Source organism: Coturnix japonica, chromosome 2 (assembly GCF_054131305.1).
Source record: "Coturnix japonica strain WE chromosome 2, WE-NBRP24, whole genome shotgun sequence".
Lineage (NCBI taxonomy): Eukaryota > Metazoa > Chordata > Aves > Galliformes > Phasianidae > Coturnix > Coturnix japonica.
This window is the reverse complement of record NC_140664.1, coordinates 137,689,141-137,706,503: the sequence shown is the minus strand read 5'-3', so window position 1 is coordinate 137,706,503 and position 17,363 is coordinate 137,689,141. Positions and strand designations below refer to the sequence as shown.

Sequence of the window (17,363 nt, the reverse complement as noted above, 5' to 3'; positions counted from 1 at the left end):
GCTGTAAGCAGTGATTTAAGAGAATTAAATTGCACTATTTTTTGCTCTTGCCCTTAGAAGCCATCTCTCTGTCACTGTAACTCCAGATTGAATTTGGGATTGTTGAGATTAGAGACTCAGGTTGCATGGCTAACGTTATATTCTTGTTTGTTCCAAGTACGTCTGTGCTGCTGTTTAGTTGGCTTGAGTTGCTTCCTAGGAACTGTTGCCTGCCTTTCTGCTTCTCTATGACAGGTTCTTCCAGTGCATTTGTTACTGCCAATTAATCTGCATCGTGCAGATTTTCCCTGTTCTATTGCACAGCATCATACAAACATCTATGAAGAAAATTTACTCAGTTCCAGCTAAAACTTTGGCAATAACCACACCTCATTCCGTACCTTACTTCATGCTCAGGTCACGTGCTTTTTAGTACGCCCTCATTAATCATCTCTCTTTGGTTAATACACAGATATTGTTCCATTGGAGTACGGACAGCCCCTGTGAGATGTTTGTAACACATCACTGAGGTCTCAGTCCATGACTCAGTACCCATCTGTTATGGTTGGTGTTTGGGACAGGAGCAACCTGGAGTTACTGGATGGCAGAGCCACTTGCACTGCTCCCTGCAAGGCTCATCCTCTGTTGACTCAGGGGATTCCTGCTGTTAAACTTGCTGTAACTTGCAACTCAAGTCATGGGTTGCAACAGTTTAAAGTTGCATCCATTGTAATCTTCAACTTCTTGCCTTTTGGACCAGGCTACCAGGCTTTACATGGCAGTGAACTCCCTTCCCTTTTGCTTCAGCCTGGGCACATCTATTGTCCGTGGTCCCTCCAGGCATCTGCTGGGTCTGCTTTATCCATGGTCACAGGCATTCTGGCATGGTCTTGTCTATGGTCACAGATGCTGCAGGGTGTGCTTGCTCCCATGTAGACCCATCCACAGGTCACAGTCCCTCTGACTTGGGTTCCTGCTGGAGTTCCAGCCGCTGCCGTTCAGTATGGTGTGAAGGAATAGCAGTGAGGTGCTGTTTGCCAGCCCAAGCTCATGGCCACTGCTGTTATCAGAATGTTCCCAGGCATAGCCAAGCTGGATCATAAGGAGTGGAACAAACAGTAAAAGAAAAAGCAGCTGCTAATGAGCACTGGACTGTAAGGCAAGCAAGCCTTGTGACAAGCATGGGAGGATACCAATTAGCAACTCAACAGCTATGGCATCTACAAATTTGGTTTAGCACTCCAGTTTCTCATCGTAACAGATTCGACTATTGGTTCCTTGTGTTGGGTGCCAAAAGAACTGTGACTTAACTCTGTAAGCAGCTCAGCGTCACACACATGTTCACTCACTGTCCCCCAGGTGGTGTATGGGGGAAAGAACTGGAAATGTAGGAGTGTGGGAACTTGGTGGTTGATATCAAGATTGTTTGCTGATAAAGCAAAAGCCATGTCCATAAGCACAGCAAAACAAGCCTGCTTGAGGCTTCCCTTCAGCAGGCAGGTGTTCAGCTGCTTCAGAAGAACAGGGTTTGTGCAAAATGGTTTATCATAGAATCGTAGAATGGCCTGGGTTGCACAGGCCCACAGTGCCCATCCAGTCCCAACCCCCTGCTGTGTGCAGGGTCACCAACCAGCAGCCCAGGCTGCCCAGAGCCACATCCAGCCTGGCCTTGAATGCCTGCAGGGATGGGGCATCCACAGCCTCCTTGGGCAACCTGTTCCAGTGCATCACCACCCTCTGGGGGAAAAACTTCCTCCTAAGATCCAACCCAAACCTCCCTATCTCAGTTTCAAACCATTCCCCCTTGTCCTATCACTGCCCACCCTTGTAAACAGCCATTCCCCCTCCTGTTTATTTGCTCCCTTCAAGTACTGGATGCCTACAATGAGGTCTCCCCGGAGCCTTCTCTTCTTCAAGCTAAACAGGCCCCATTCCCTCAACCTTTCCTCCCAGGAGAGGTTCTTCAGCCTTCTGATCATCTTAGTGGCCTCCTCTGGACCTGTTCCAAGAGCTCCATGCCCTTCCTGTGCTGAAGGTTATTGGAAAGGCAGACAGATGCCATCACTCCCAATGCCTCCCCATCGTACCAGTCTTTACAAAAAGAATTCTCTCTCTCAAATAAAACTATAAAATTACATATATCTCCTCAGCATCTGAACTGTGAGCTCTCTCCTGAGGTTGCTGCTTTCTGCATAGAGCCACAGATAATAACTGTGGCCTGGAGCAGTAGGCCAGGCTTAGGGATGTTCTTACAGTTCACTGCAGGATCCGATGGTACAGCACCGTTTCCTGGTGTAAATATCCTGTTTTAGTTGTATGCAAGGACTGTGTTTATTGAATAATGTACAAAACTTGTTTCAGGGGGAGGTGTTGTGCCCTAAAACCAGATCCCAGTGTTCCAAAAGCTGTACCTCTCCCTGCTGTTCCCTCTGTGATCTCTGTTTTTGTGAGAAACAGGTGAAGGAGGACAGAGTGATTCTGGCTGATGTCCTGCAGGCTGACATTGTTGTCAGACACAGACCTGGCTACTGTGAAGGAATGCTGTCTGTCTTAACAGCAGAATGCTCCTTGTGTTTAAATAAAAGCATCTGGACTTGCAGGCCTGCATTTGCAGGTCTTTCAGTCAGTCCATCTGTCAGGTAAACATAAGGCCATTTGCTTTTTGGAGCTTTGTCAGGAGCTCGCCTTCGTGTAATCTCAACAGGAGTCTCTAATCTCTGAGATTAGGTTGGCAGGACAGAATATTGTTAGGGCCTGGGACTGAACTTCACCTACCAGGCTGCTGTTTGTGAGAGACCGAGAGGCAACAGGCAGGAATGTATTTGCTTTTATAGTTAAGACATTCAAGCACTGGAGGGCAATGATCCTTGAATTTATTCAGTGATGACCTGCTGATTGTTTTTTTGTTTAAACTTCTTGCAGGTGAAAAAGGAATCGGCAAAACAACTGGGAAGAAGTTGTGTTACAAAGGCACTACGTTCCATCGCGTGGTTAAAAACTTCATGATTCAGGGAGGGGACTTCAGCGAAGGTAAAATCTGTTCTGTGGAGCAAACGTTATCATCTCTGTGGTTATAATGTAACCTTAGAATACAGCATGTAAATATTACACTGCCTGATGTTGGTTCTTTAGAAACAATTCTTAATTTAAAGAAGAGAGCAGCCTTGCTAGAGTTGATAACATTAAAGCAGAATTCCAATCCAAACTATAGTGTTGCAGCTTTTCATGTCTAAAGATCTGCTTTCTTGTATCCTGTGTCTTGAAAGTGTTATAAACTGATATAATGTACATAAATTATGACTGATAAAACATGGTGGATGACTGTCTTGCATTGATGATCAAGTGGATGTAAAGCTAATATAGCTACTTGTTGATCTCATTGTGGCAGTCTCTGAGCAGGACAAGGTTGTTGGTGATGCCTACTCTTGTCTTTTTTGCTTGCTGTCGTATTTTCTGTTGCTGCTGCTTCAGCAAGCAGTAGGGAGAATTAGCCTTTGGAGCCTCGCTTCAGGCTGTCTAGTGTTGAGAGGCACAAAAGCAGTCTTCATTTTCAATATTCTGAGTGTCAACAAGATAATGAACTGCATAATGAACGGTCCTGCCTTTTAATTAAGGGCCTTATGCTTAGCTGTTAGTAACTGGCTGGAGTATCCTGGCGTGTTATAAATTGGCACACGTTATGCACAGCGCTTTATATAATCAGAACAAAAGGTTTAATTCTGACTTTTTTCATGCACAGGTAATGGAAAAGGAGGTGAATCTATTTATGGTGGCTATTTTAAAGGTAAGAGCAAGTACATCTTCACAGATTCTCAATTCCGTTCTGAGAAGTCTTGATTCCCAAGATACTTAATGAAAAGAGAGGCCTACTTATAGATCACCTTTTGCATGAAACTAATATTGCATGAGAATTATTTTTATATGCATGACTTCCAGATAGTTTGTTTTTGTTGCTTTGTTGTTTTTTTGTTTTGGTTTTTTTTTTGTAATATTTAACTTTAACTGACAATTAATTAAGGCTAACATTATTGGTTAAACATGACTTTCAGCATGGAGGTTAGGCAACTTTATTCATGAATAAACTCCTATCTTCCTGCCTAAAACTGTCAACATATTCTTTTGTTTATAGAGAATGTGGTCTTTTGCAAAATGAAAAGGTAAGAGACAAAAGCTCAGTAACACAAATTCAAACTCTGTTCCCTTGTACCTTCCCTAGTAAATACATAGAGAACTGATACATCCGTTTGTAGATGGATATCTGTGTTGCTTGGAGAAGTGAGGAGTTCTGTGTCTAACCTTTCTGAGGGTTAATGACTGATTCTGAGAGAACACTGGCATAATTTTCAGTTCTAAACAATTTTTTTCTTCTTTTGTTTAACGTCCCTTTTCTCCCCTTCCCTACTGAAGGTTTGTATTTCTGGTGTTCCTTTTGAAGTGTTTGTTTCTATGCTACACGAGTTGCTTTCCTTGCAAAGAGTTTTTAAATGTATATTTACCTCTTTTTAAAAACAGTTGTTGGAAGGAAAATGGTGAGTTTATGAAGTATTTATTTAAGGATATAACATTCTTTCTTGCTACAACAACAATAAACTCAGATAGTTACTATGGTATTAAAGTGTTAATAAGATGTTCCTAGGGTTTATTTCTAAAGAGTGCACTAAAGGTGGTAAGTTCTAAACATGCAGTATTGTGCTTTGATATATAATATTAAAAATAACAGCTTCCTATGCCCAAAATGTAATTTTTACCTTTAAAAAGAAGCTTCAGAACCGTATCTGGTTTTATACTATGCCGTGCAGTCCTCTTTAATGCCCTGGAATATGAAATGCATGTTTAGTTCAGTCTTAATTGCTTTCACGTTGAGATTGAAGGAAGAATGTATTCTTTAGTTCCTCTTTCTGGTATTCAGGGTTTGGTTTATTCCTGTGTGTTTGGAGGCATCCAGTTTGGATGGGTTGCTCTCTTCATGTTCCATGCCAGGGAAATGGCCGTTTCACTGGGAGCACATAAATAACAGTATGGTGTACATGAGGGCTTGTTCTGGGATCACCTTTACATTCATTTCCATTAGAGATGTGCACGGCATTGCTGTAACTTCCTGTATAAAAGAATGTTTTCTGTCTCACGAGTGTTTCTGCTGTAACTTTGGAGAGGCTCAATTAGATTTCTGTTCTGTTTCCAACCTGTTCAAGTTTCTTTAGCAGCGGAAGAATTTCTCCTTGTAGTACCCATAAGTTACTAAGAAAATCTGCCTTGCGTTCCTTGTCAGGGAAAATCTGACAAACATATTTTTTCTTCAAACAGATGAAAACTTTATTCTCAAACATGACAGAGCGTTCCTTTTGTCAATGGCAAACCGAGGGAAACATACCAATGGTTCCCAATTTTTCATGTGAGTAGATGTGATCTGACAGTCGAGCTTTTGTTAAACAGAGGAGCGCTGTTCATGAGAAAGATGGTATTGCTAAATTATCTCTAACGATGTTATCCACCTTACTTTGAATAGGGTTGAGTGGATACCTGCAGAGCTCTAGTAGGAAACAACATTTACCATGAGTTGCATGGGGCATTTGTTTGGGTTAGAAGTGGGTCCTATGGGATTGCTCATTGTTCCTTGTTTTATACCTTAAAATTATGGCTATGCTATTGTGCTGAGTGTCCAAAATCAGATTCTTTGGTTTTGTGTTGTACCAACCAAGTCACAGAATCACAGACACACAAGTCTTCACAGAGTACTTGTGAATTACAGTGCTGAGCATTGTACATAGGAGGCAGCAAGGTCTATGATAGAGATGGCCTGTATGTTTCCACATATGCTATTTCAAATATAGCTTACGATTTCTTTTGGGAGACAGGGTTTGTTGTAATTATTTCATTCTGGGGAGGGGGACCTCATTTAGTTCTGTTGCTTTTCTTCTGGAGTTCCTGACATAATTCTTTTCTATACTGTTGAATAGTACTGTTGATCTGTGTACATTATTTATCACGGTCCCGATGCTGTAGAAAATAACGTGCTGAAAATCAGGTTTTCCCCCATAATCTTAAAGAAACAAGAATGAATCCATTCCATATAGCCACATCCTGTTCAATTGCAGAACACACATTTCTGTCGTGGATAAATGCTCAGGTGTGATGGCAGTCAGGCTCTTTTGACTGAAGTAGGTGCATTCTGGGTCCAGTATTTAATAGCTTATATTTGAGAAGATGTGGTTCACAATTTGGGCTAGTGCTAAGAACCTTCATTAAGGAATAATGCTGGTGTTTTTGAAATTCAATTCTGCTGTGGTTGTTTAGCTGTAAAAAGCTTTTTTTTCTTTGCCATCTTTCTTGGGGGATGAGTGAATGGCGCTTCACTGTCTTCAGTAAAGGAGGAAATTCTCCTGAAGAGTATTCCTTTTCTTTTTGTTGCCTGAGAAAGAGCTTCAGTATGACACAATGAAGTTCAGATAAGAGGCATTTTTAGGTCTCTTCCTAAAGAATGCCCTAAAAATGGAAAGCTAATAAGAAACCTAAGGGAGAGTCTTTCAGTTCCTACTGTTCTGACTTTCCAAAGAGTGAAAATCATGTCAAGAGCTTATTTTCTCTTAGCCTCAAGGCATCTTTTAGGTGATATGCTTCCTTACAGTAAATCCGAATGGAGGTATTTATATATATACACACTAATATGAGAAACAACCTCTGTACAAAAAAAGAACCTGTTTAAAAAGCACTCTGCAGAACACTGCTTTGCTGTTTATCACTTGATGATAAATCTTTGGATTCTCGTGTCGCAATTTTCCATTTTTAAGCTTATCTGAACAAAACACATGAAAACTTAATGGTGCTACATCTATCAAGAAGCTGTCATTTGAGGGCTCTAAAGTTTCTTTTTGCTCCTGTATTTAATTCAGACGTCTTCCTCTTTCACTTTTAGCAGTAGGCTCAGCTTACTTGCTCAATTAAATTTAATGTAATTAATGGACACCCTGTCTCTCACCATGCAAAGGAACATCCTAAGCTTGTGTTAGATGCTAAATTATAACTTACCTAGGACAGTAAAATGCAAACAGACCTTGAGAGTGCTTTCATTGAAGTGGGATTATTTTAAAAGGTACTTATATACTTCAGAAATTCTTTTTCTTGGCTGTCCTGTAGCATATTCAAATGGCACCAGTTTACCTTAGGGTTACACAAATGAATCGTATGCAGGATTAAATTCCCAGAGTATCAGTGAGGTTTAGATTGGCTGCTGCGCAGGTCTTTAATGCACACTGTAATGCTGTACACTTGTATGGCCCTTTTGACTAGGGCTTTTTATTGCATGCAGTAAATGTTGTTTGAGAGATCTTTGTGTATTCCAAGAACACGTAGATGCAACGCACCATCTGTGGGACACCCAGCCCTCCTGGAGCAGCAGCTGGAAGCCAGCAGGGGGTAGGATGGCAATTGAGCATTGTGCCTTGCTGGGGTGGCTTCACACTGATGGGCAGCTAAAGTCCACCATGCCACACTGTTACTGCCCTTCCTCAACTGAACAGGGAGAGAAAACACAGTGAAGAAAAGCTCGTGGGTTGAGATAAAAGCAAGATCACCTGTCAATTAACCATCAGAGGCAAAACAGATTCTGCTTGAGATGAACATAGTTTATTGACTACTGCCAATACACTAGAGCAGTAACAATTAAAAGCCCCTTCCCTCTGCTCACCCTTTTCTTCCTCATGGCACAGAGGAGCAGGGGTTGTGGTCAGTCCATAATACTTGGTTTCTCCCTCTCCTTTAAGGTTGCTCTCTGTCTTTGCTGCACCTGGAGATGCGCTCTGTGTGGTGCCCATAGGCTGCACAGGGGTAGCCTGCTCTGCCATAGGCCTTTCTTGGGTTGCAGGGAGCTTCTGCTCCACGCCTGGAGCACCTCCTGCCCTCCTCTTGCACTAACCCTGGTGGCCCCGGAGCTGCTTTTCTCTTATTTCTCACTCCTGCAGTTGCACAGCCTTTTTTATTTCTTAAACCTGCACTCCCAGAGCACAACCAGTATTGCTTATGGCTTAGCTCTGCCCAGCAGCGGGTCGCTTTTGGAGCTGGCTCTGATCTGGCATGGAGCAGCTGCTGGGCTCTGCTCACAGAGAGCAGCCCTGCAGCTTTCCACCACTAAACCCCTGCCTAACACATTTATAGATGCCTTTTTTAATATAGTTGTGTGCATTTAAGCTGAATCCCACCATTGGCCTCTGGCACTGCAGCTTATTATAGAAGTGAATACAATTACAGCATCCATAGGAGAGTGCCCCCAATGGCAGATATGCATATATACAGACAGTGGGGAAGTCAGGTTCATTTCCAATAACTTTGATTAGTGATTAGGTAAGGATGGATGGTGAAACATGGAAGCCAACAGCCTGTATTTGTACATAGATTTTTTAAGGGTGGAGCTTGGTTTCTGCTTCACAAAGTGTTTGAATTTCAAGATTCAAAGTAGGAGTCAGCTACTAAGGTGATATCTAGACAGTTTCTGATTTAAGACTTGAAAAAGTCATATATTAAAGTATTTAGTTCTGCTTGCTGACATTTGTGTGGTTACTTTAGGGAATGTACGGTGTGTTCCTACAGATTGTCTTTAATAATATAACTTACTTCCTTTAGTAGTGTACTATAAACTGAAATGAAAATGTTCTACTTAAAGGGATGCTCGATTATTCAGCAGTTTGTCCTAAGGAAAAATGTCTATGTGCCAAATGTAGCAAGTAGGGAGTACAAGTAAGTTAATTTATAACTTTGTTTAGCTGAGATTGAAATAATAGGGGGAGTCTTGAATATATGTTTTCACTTGCTCATCAAATGCACTTTCCCTGCTTACTGCATTAAGTGTCATCAGGAATAACTATCTTTGTAGGAAGTAATCAGGCAGCAAATCTCATTGACAGACTGTGTTAGCAAACTGGTCACCACGGGACTCAAAGTCATTAAAGTATGATCTAAAATGGTCAGTTCTGCAAGTGATACAAGTGGAGTTAGGAAGTGTGAGTGTAGAGTTGGGAGAATGAATGGAAGGCATCGCTAGGAACTGGCAAGGTGCAGAATGAGAGCAAAGGAAGCATGTCTGTTATAGAACCATAGAATGGCCAGGGTTGAAAAAGACCGTGATGCTCATCCAGTTCCAACCCCCTGCTCTGTGCAGGGTCACCAACCAGCAGGACCCATTTTGGACAGTTGTTGGATTGTTTGGACTGTTGCTGAATGTTTTCTTTATTATGATAGATATAGAGATTATCGAAAGTACTGTAAAATTTGTGAGTCTGCTGATATTATGAGTGCTTGTGCTCAGCTTTGCTTCTTTGAAGTCATGTAAAACTAACTGAGCTGCATTTACTACAGAAGCAGAAATGTGTATGTGCAGAATGTAGCAAAAGAAATCAGCGGAAAGGAAGAAATACCCAACTTCTTAGCTGTCATTTGGAAGCTTTCGACAGTAATTTACTTACTGCCTTGCTACTGAGTTGTGTTACCTTCAGTAATTGAGGAATACATTCTTACTGCAACATATAGAGGGGTCTCAAGGTTTGTTGTTCCTCACCAGCTCAGTGCTGAGTTTGTTACCTTTGTGTTCAAAAGCCACTTATTTAAAACTCGAGGCTGTTTTGATATGTTAGATTCCCACCTTGATATTGAGGTTATAGTCAGTGTAATGTGTCTCCCAAGCTGTTTTTTATTGCTCAAAACTAAATAACCTTTTGGCTCAGCCATTCTGTGGATGTGTGGTGTGCCCAGCAAATAAACTCACCTCCCTGAAACACTAAATGACAGATTGAAATCAATCTGATTTACAACTGATTTCTGAACATCACAAACTTCTTTAAAGTGCCTCATATTGAGGGTTTCCAGTGTGCCACACCAGGCATGTTCCTGAGCAACCGTCCCTTTTTCCTTTGCTGTGAATGAAATAGCTGTGAGGTGATTGTCGAACCAGTGACGGAGATAGGAAAGTGAACAAAACCGATCGATGGAAGGTGCTGATTTTGCAGTATTTTTGAGCAAAAATGGTGTTTGTGCACTTGGCACACAGGCAGATCCCAGTGGTTGGATTAAGACTGATGTGGAAGTACAGCCCTTGCAGAAGCTGAGTTCTCCATTCTTCATTCGCCGGAAGCTTCTGTCTGTAGCGTATTACAAAGGGATCACTTCACTTTCTCCCTGCTTAGATGTGTGGATAATTGCTGATGCATTCTTCAGTCATTGCTGCCCTTCAGAATTGCACCAGCATCTGTTGGTGTGTGTTTTTTCCTGCTAGTGTCTGCAGTGTTCTAGTCTCTCTATGCTTCTGAGCACAAGCATTGCAGTAACCATTCTTGTATTTTAGAGAAAGCAGCTTTTCTCCTATTATACAGAACTTGCTTAGTGCAAGGAAGATGTGAGCTAATTATGGTCTGTATAAAGCTGTGGGCTTACCAGCACCTTTCATTTGTACATCAAAGCAGTTAAGGGCCTCCATCTGATGAAGCACACATGTAGATCATAGAATGGCCTGTGCAGAAAGGGATTATAATGCTTATATAGTTTAACTGCCTGCTGTGTGCAGGGTCACCAACCAGCAGCCCAGGCTGCCCAGAGCCACATCCAGCCTGGCCTTGAATGCCTGCAGGGATGGGGCATCCACAGCCTCCTTGGGCAACCTGTCCCAGTGCATCACCACCCTCTGGCTGAAAACTTCCTCCTAAGATCCAACCTAAACCTCTCCTGTCTCAGTTTAAAACCATTAGGGCTTGGTCCTGTTGAGCATTTGAACACAGATATAACCACCAGCACATCAGCAGACCCACTGAAATCAGTTATTCTTCTGCTTAAAGCTGTGCGTGTGTTCTAACACTTGTGCTGGATTGAGCCTTTCGGAGGGGATTGGGAGGATTCTAACAGCTTATCTTTCTCCTAGTTTATGCAAGGAAGTTATTTCTGCAGTTTGGTGTTGTAGAAGAGAACTGACTGCAGTTCTCCAAGTGCCTTGTATTCTAAAGAAAATTTAGAGCCCTCTTTTTAGGCATCCTTGTTCTGCATACGACTTGATTAATATGAATTTTAAACTTGTGTTTAATAAAAAACGTAGACTCAGTTTTGTCTGAAAATGTATTACAATTTATTTCTGCCATTTTTGTGTAAAATTTACAGAAACTGTGTTACATCGTGCGCTCCAAAGGTAATGTCTCATTCCTCTAAGGCTGTGTCCTTTTCTCTTTCTGTTTTTAATCTTTCTTGTTTTTCTGGTCATATTGTTATGTGCATTGAGTCCTTTGCTAGGCCTCAGGTTCTTGGGGTGGGGGTGGGCAATGAAACGCTTGTATGGAAAAGATGTTCTTCTCTTCAGCAGTAACTTAAACCAATTCGCATTAATTTGCAATAGAGATATTTGTCCTTCTGCAAATAACTTGGAAAACAGTAGCTATTGTGAGGCAGATTGGTCAATGTTATAAATTAGAGAAATGTATTAATGAAGTACTATTTCTTGGGAGGAAACGATCGTAACTCTAAGCTTCTGTAGTGCCAAGGTAGTACGTAGGTTTTGTCCTGGTGGAGTTTTATGGCCAAGGTACAAATGTTCAAGAACTGAAAGGTGCAGCATAGGCCAAAAGCTTCGACATGCACTTCTGAAGTGCAAATGTTTGCAGGCTAATTGCAGTGCTACAACCCTGACCTCGAGGTAAGAGAACATTCCATGGAACAGTGAGGAGTTTGGTTTCTGTTTCCCTTTGGAAGTGATTTAAGTTGCCAAACTCCTCTTGCATCTAGAAAGTTTACTTTTGGGGTAGTGCTTTTGTGTGCTTTCTCGTTGTGAGCAGGCAAATGAGAAGAATTCTGCCCACTTTTTCTATATCAGCACAATGAAAAGCTAAGTGGCTTTACTAATAACCAGCTCTCAGTTTCCCTGTTTATCAAGGACTAGTCTAAAGGCAGTTGATGCTTAAATAGTTCACTCTATTGGTCTCCAAGTGCTGTTGCAGCATGGCAGGAGCACGGTGCTCCAGCATTCATATCAGGGGTGTCTGAACTCATTGCTTTCTGTAGCTGATTCTAAATGCTGAGTCTCATTTACTTTCATTTACATTGAAGTAACCCACTTCTAGCACTACTTTAAACTCCGCTTTATAATGATGCCTGCTTACGATGTTCACTTAACAGCAGGTCATTAATGCAGTTAACTTCACTGATAGAACTTCCAAAGCTGTGAGAATGTTTCATTTTGCAGCAAGATGCAGAATTAGTGAGGGAGAAACAAGGAACGCCCCTACTGCTGAGAAATGAAATGGCTTGATAGCATCTCTTTCCCTGCATATAACCTAAAGGGGTTCTCTGTAATATTAGGGTTACAGAAGGTCTGGTTGGTGTTTGGAGCCTAAAGAAATCAGAGTGTAAGCACTTCTGATGGGCACTTCCACCCTTTGCATGTATTCCAGCACTGCAGTGTCTCATCAGCTTATAGTTAAAAGTAGAGTGCAGCCATGTGCTTGAACACTATTTTATGATAGCAGAGAAAGCCTGACGTCGTTGTACCAGGTCTGCGTTACTGTAAATGTGATATTTTATCTCTGGGGGAGAGTAATACAGTGGAGGGAAGCTAGAAAGACGAGGCAGTGCCTGGGGAAGGGAGGAGGCGAATAGTTTCAAACCAGAATTTCAGATACAAATTGTTCTGATGAAGTAATTTGCTTTCCTTTTTAGTGTATAGAGAGGTACCAAGTCATAGAGTTACTATCAAAAAGTTGAATCTTAAGATATCTTTACAGCTGCACAGCCTTGAATATTCCAATCTAAATCCAGCCTGGAAGTTTAGCATAGCTGCCTCCAGTGCCTATTAGGAGAATGCACAAAATGTAATGCAATTCCCTTTCCCCTTCAGGCTAGAAACAGTTAAATTAAACAGTGGGAACCTGAAAAACAGGGAGCAAGTCTGAATGTATCACACAAGTAAACTGCAGGGTACCACGTTATGTCTGCTTGCACTGTGCTGCTGTTTCTTTTGGGAAGCCTGAAAATCATCAGCTGAAATGCTACAGTCCTGACAGTTAAAGATAGGGCTGCTTTGTATTTGGAGTCATGCGGCCAGTCAAGTAGGTGGAAAGTCATAGAGGAAAGAAAAGCAAAAGCAAAGAATCTATCACATATGATAACTCTGTTTTCCCATTTCCTTCTTAAATAGAACCAACTCCAGAAACACGTAAACTTCATTAGTTGCCCAGTATTTACTTCCAAGTTGTATCTTCTCTCTGATTAAAGGTGTTAGTTATATTTAATTGTGTATTTATAAAGAGACTTGGATATTTTTTGTTGCATGCATAAAATGGTTTTTGGTACAACTTTCAAGTATGCACAGTTAGCTAAACTTCAAACAAATTTTGATGTAGAAGATGAAAAAAGTGCCTGTGTCTGTAAGCTGCTTTAATTGGTGTTTTAATTCCATGTATGTAACTGGATTTTATCACTGTTTTTGTCTTACCTTCACCTTTTTTGTTTTTTTTTCCTGTGCCATTCTGCTCTTACTTCATCTGAATCCTTGATTTTTATTTTACCATCTTACCATCTTGCTGTTTGTCAAACAGAACAACAAAACCTGCTCCTCATCTTGACGGGTAAGAATCCTTCTGTTTCTTCAGTGATGGATAAAGTTGAGATTATTGATGAGTCTTCACACATTACATTGAATTTGAGAACAGTGGGAAAACAAATTCTTAGTTCTGCAGTTATGAAGCAGAAGGAGATGGAAAACTGAAGCTTGAGTTCTATAAAAAACCCAAATTACAGCTTATTTCCTAAAGCTTGGAAGGCCTGAAACCTTCCATATTCATTTATTTAAACCTTGTTGCTGCCCTTAGCCCAAAAATCAAGTTGAAATGTCCAGTTTAATGTAGTAGAATAGTCCTTTTATTTTTGACATGTTTTATCTCTGAAATAGATTAGTTCCTGGAAGTAAAAGTTACAGGGTAATTGGAGGAAGGAAAAAGAAATGTGGAATGGTAGAACGGAATTAGAGATTCATTAATTGTGACTGTGCCTTCAGTGTTAGTGAGAACTTGCATGCTGAGTTTGCATAGACCTATAAATGCTTCACCTCTGGGGAAAGCAGCAATTTGTGACCATCTTTATTTCGTCTGCCTGGAGCTCAGCATTTCAAAAATAGAAGGCTCAGTTAGAAATGAGATGACCTGTTCACGGTGCCCATTAGAAGAGAGTAAGATGGTATCAAGTTGAAGCTGAACAGACCTGATCATGTCACATTGAAATCTTAGCATTTTTGTCAATGTAAAAGTAATTTTAAAGAACCTTATTTTTAAATGTAATATTTTTAAGAGTCAGATGAGCCCAATGAAGCTGAATGTTTCCGCTTGACTTTTTAACTCTGAAATTCATTGGAAAAAGCTTACAGCAATATAGAAACGCTTGTACTTCCCAACTGTTTTATTTCTGCAGCGTGCACGTTGTCTTTGGACTGGTTATTTCTGGTTTTGAAGTAATAGAACAAATAGAGAATCTGAAAACTGATACTGCCAGTAGACCCTATGCAGATGTACGAATTATTGACTGCGGGGTGCTTGTTACAAAACCAGCAAAAGATGGTAAGCAAACTTAAGCTGAAGTTAATTGAACGTTGATGTTGTTTACAGAGCCCAAAAAGTATGCCTGCATCTAGAAATCACTATGGTGAATCTATCAACTCTTAATTTGGCTTCTAACAAGTCTTCAAAATGTAGAGGTTTGAGAAGGCGAGCAAGGCACGGGAAAGGAGGTTCTCTGATCCCAACCTTTGTGCCTTAGAACTTGCATGTCTGCTTCCTCTTCTCCTTAATTAATCTTTGTGGTTAATATTGTAAACTCAAAAAGCAATTAGAAGTTATTTTTCAGAGCTTGAAAGATTGTTGTCCAATCAGCAGCTTTTCTTGATGGGTATTTTGTACTGTTTCTGAAGGCTTATTTTAACGTTAACATCTCTGTAAAGGAAGTCTATGTGATTTTCATGAGAATTCATAGGAAATAAGCTATCTTAGGTATGTCTATAGGCAATTGTTGTGAGGTGTGGATTGTTTTGAGATAAGATTGTTGTTTTTTCACATCAGTTTTGTGTTTCTTCAAGGGTACTGGGGTGTTTTTTTGTCCTGTAGAGACACAGAAAGAAGAAGATACCAAAACATGTAACATAGGATCATAGAATCCTTAGAGTTGGAAGCGACCTTTAAAGGTTATCTGTTCCAACTCCCCAACGTCTGAATGTTAACTTCACTTACAGACCTCCAGTGTATGCCTTTAAAGTGCTTTGGCTTTTCAGTGATGCGCCTTGCATGGCAGAAGTTGTGCATAGAAATCCTTATAGTTGATAGCAAATGAAGGGATATTTTTTACAACCATTCTTACTGAAATAAAATGCGATCTTATTGATAGTGCTTTATGCTGGACGCAATAGAATCCATGTAATTGTTCTTTAGCAAACCTCACTGTGGAAGGTTTACATACTGAGCTCCAGGAGAAGTACGTGTTTTTACATATATGAAGTTGTATACCTTCTGTATGTGTATACACACTGTCAATTTGACATATCTGTTTCTAAGCTTTGGAGAAGAAGAAGAAAGTCTGTTCTGATTCAGAAGCTTCAGACTCCTCATCCAGTGGATCAGACCCCTCAGAAACTTCATCTGAAAGTGAAGCTGAAGATGAAAGAAGCAGAAGAAGAAAGCGTAAAAGAAGAGCTAAAACCAAGCAGTCAAGAAAACGGAGGAAGGAAGAGAGGAAGAAGGAGGATCTGAGAAGCAAACGAGCCCCAAACCAAAGATGGTGACTAGTTTCTTAAATTTAAGAATTTCAGAGAAATTTGAGAAACTTTCCTTTTTCGTGAAGTACTCACGCAATTAATAAGACGGTTCTTTTATTCTGTAAGTTTAGACTCCATCCTTCCTTCAGCATAAAATGAGTTTGAAGTCATCTGATAGCTCGTTTCATCAAGAGGGCTTATTTGGGGAATTTGCTTTGGAAAGTTGGGTTTGTCAGTTGATTCTGAATTTTAACCTCATTTTTTTCCTCTTAGCAGCCTTTCTGACAAGAGCGATGTAACAGAAAAAGCAGTGGATGTCAGCACAAAGAGGGATAAACCTGTGGTACGTCCTGAAGAAATTCCCCCAGTGCCTGAAAATAGATTTCTGCTGAGAAGAGATGTGCCTGTTGTCAATACAGAACCTGAACCGTAAGGAGCATTGCATTTTCTCTTTATGTTGGCTTTCTTGCTGGAAATTCTGTACCTTGCCACTAAAGATGTATTTGCAGAACTCATGGCAAATAATGGGTGTAGTGTCAGCATTTCTAAGCGAGGTACTTTAAGTACCCTACTTTCGGTATTTCTTTGGCAGTTTCTTTTCAGAGTGGTTTGTTTTTGTGGGTTTTCTTTTTCAGTGAAATCTCATGAATTCATTTCATTGAACCATAAGGATCATGCATATCATGACCTTAAACTCAATTACACACAATGCATACATTGTTCACTAATCCTAGAGGAAATTTTGCAACAAAAAACACAGCAAATATCTCCTTGCTGGGCAAACTTGAATGGGAGAAGTGATTTCTCAGCTTCATAGACTAAAGGGAGAAAATTTGGTGCTGGATCAGTGAAACAGAGTCTTAGAAGCAGTCTCTAATTTAGAGAGCAGGAGACAGTCCTTTGTTCACAACTTACTTTCTGTTTAGCACGCCTGATAAATTGCAATTTTTTCTCCTGAATTTCTTCACTTTTGAATTTATATGGGCACAATCCTGGATGTATCTAAAATTTAATCAATTTGTGGTTGTTGTTTTTTTTTCTTCAAATTCTGTTAATTATATAGTCTCTTATAAGCTTCTTGAAGTGCTACACGTGTCTTCAAAGCCTTATCTGCTTCTGTAGAGGATGTTGCACAACCTCTGTAAAAAGGAGTGCTGAATTACCTCTTGTTGCAGGGGAAGGAAACAGGGCTTCAGAACTTGTGGATTGTCATGAACTGCCATTCCCTGTGCTGAGACATTGTTGTGTAATAGCCAAGATCCTGAAGCTGTTCTTTCTGTGTCTTCTTAACAATTTATTGACCAAACACAAGTTAGCCTCTTGAGAAAATCCACTCTATCGGGGTACTTTGCAAGTTCATCATTAGAATTTATTTATCAGGAAAGGAAATCAGATCTGCTGAGCTGGCTGAAAACCAGTGTGCCTTTCTCTGGTTATCTGGTGGTTTGCCTTTCTCTGCAGGTCTGTGCATGGCTGACTTCTTGGAATATCATTCACTAAATTCTTAGTTCTACACTATCAAAGTAGACCATTAAGATATTTTGCATGATTAACTTCACAATAAGCTTTAGGTTGAAGTTAAAATTGTTATGTGTGTGTTTATTTGTGTAAGCTCGTCTTTTGT

General features: G+C 40.6%; 1 protein-coding gene across 13 annotated transcripts in view; it reads left to right on the top strand.

Moving 5' to 3' along the window:
* The window catches only part of NKTR (natural killer cell triggering receptor), a 37,436-nt gene that overhangs the window by 8,809 nt on the left and 11,264 nt on the right, over positions 1–17,363 (top strand). For 5 of the 13 annotated variants that reach the window (XM_015853023.2, XM_015853020.2, XM_085539152.1 and 2 more), the window contains exons 4-10: positions 2,902–3,009; positions 3,719–3,763; positions 5,284–5,371; positions 13,539–13,568; positions 14,407–14,552; positions 15,540–15,762; positions 16,013–16,168. In XM_015853023.2, the coding sequence (XP_015708509.2) occupies positions 2,902–3,009; positions 3,719–3,763; positions 5,284–5,371; positions 13,539–13,568; positions 14,407–14,552; positions 15,540–15,762; positions 16,013–16,168 (796 nt within the window). Of the gene's footprint in view, positions 1–2,901; positions 3,010–3,718; positions 3,764–4,108; positions 4,137–5,251; positions 5,372–11,112; positions 11,141–12,285; positions 13,569–14,406; positions 14,553–15,539; positions 15,763–16,012; positions 16,169–17,363 lie in introns of those variants that run through there. The other 8 variants (XM_085539150.1, XM_085539151.1, XM_015853026.2 and 5 more) reach the window with 6 other exon arrangements.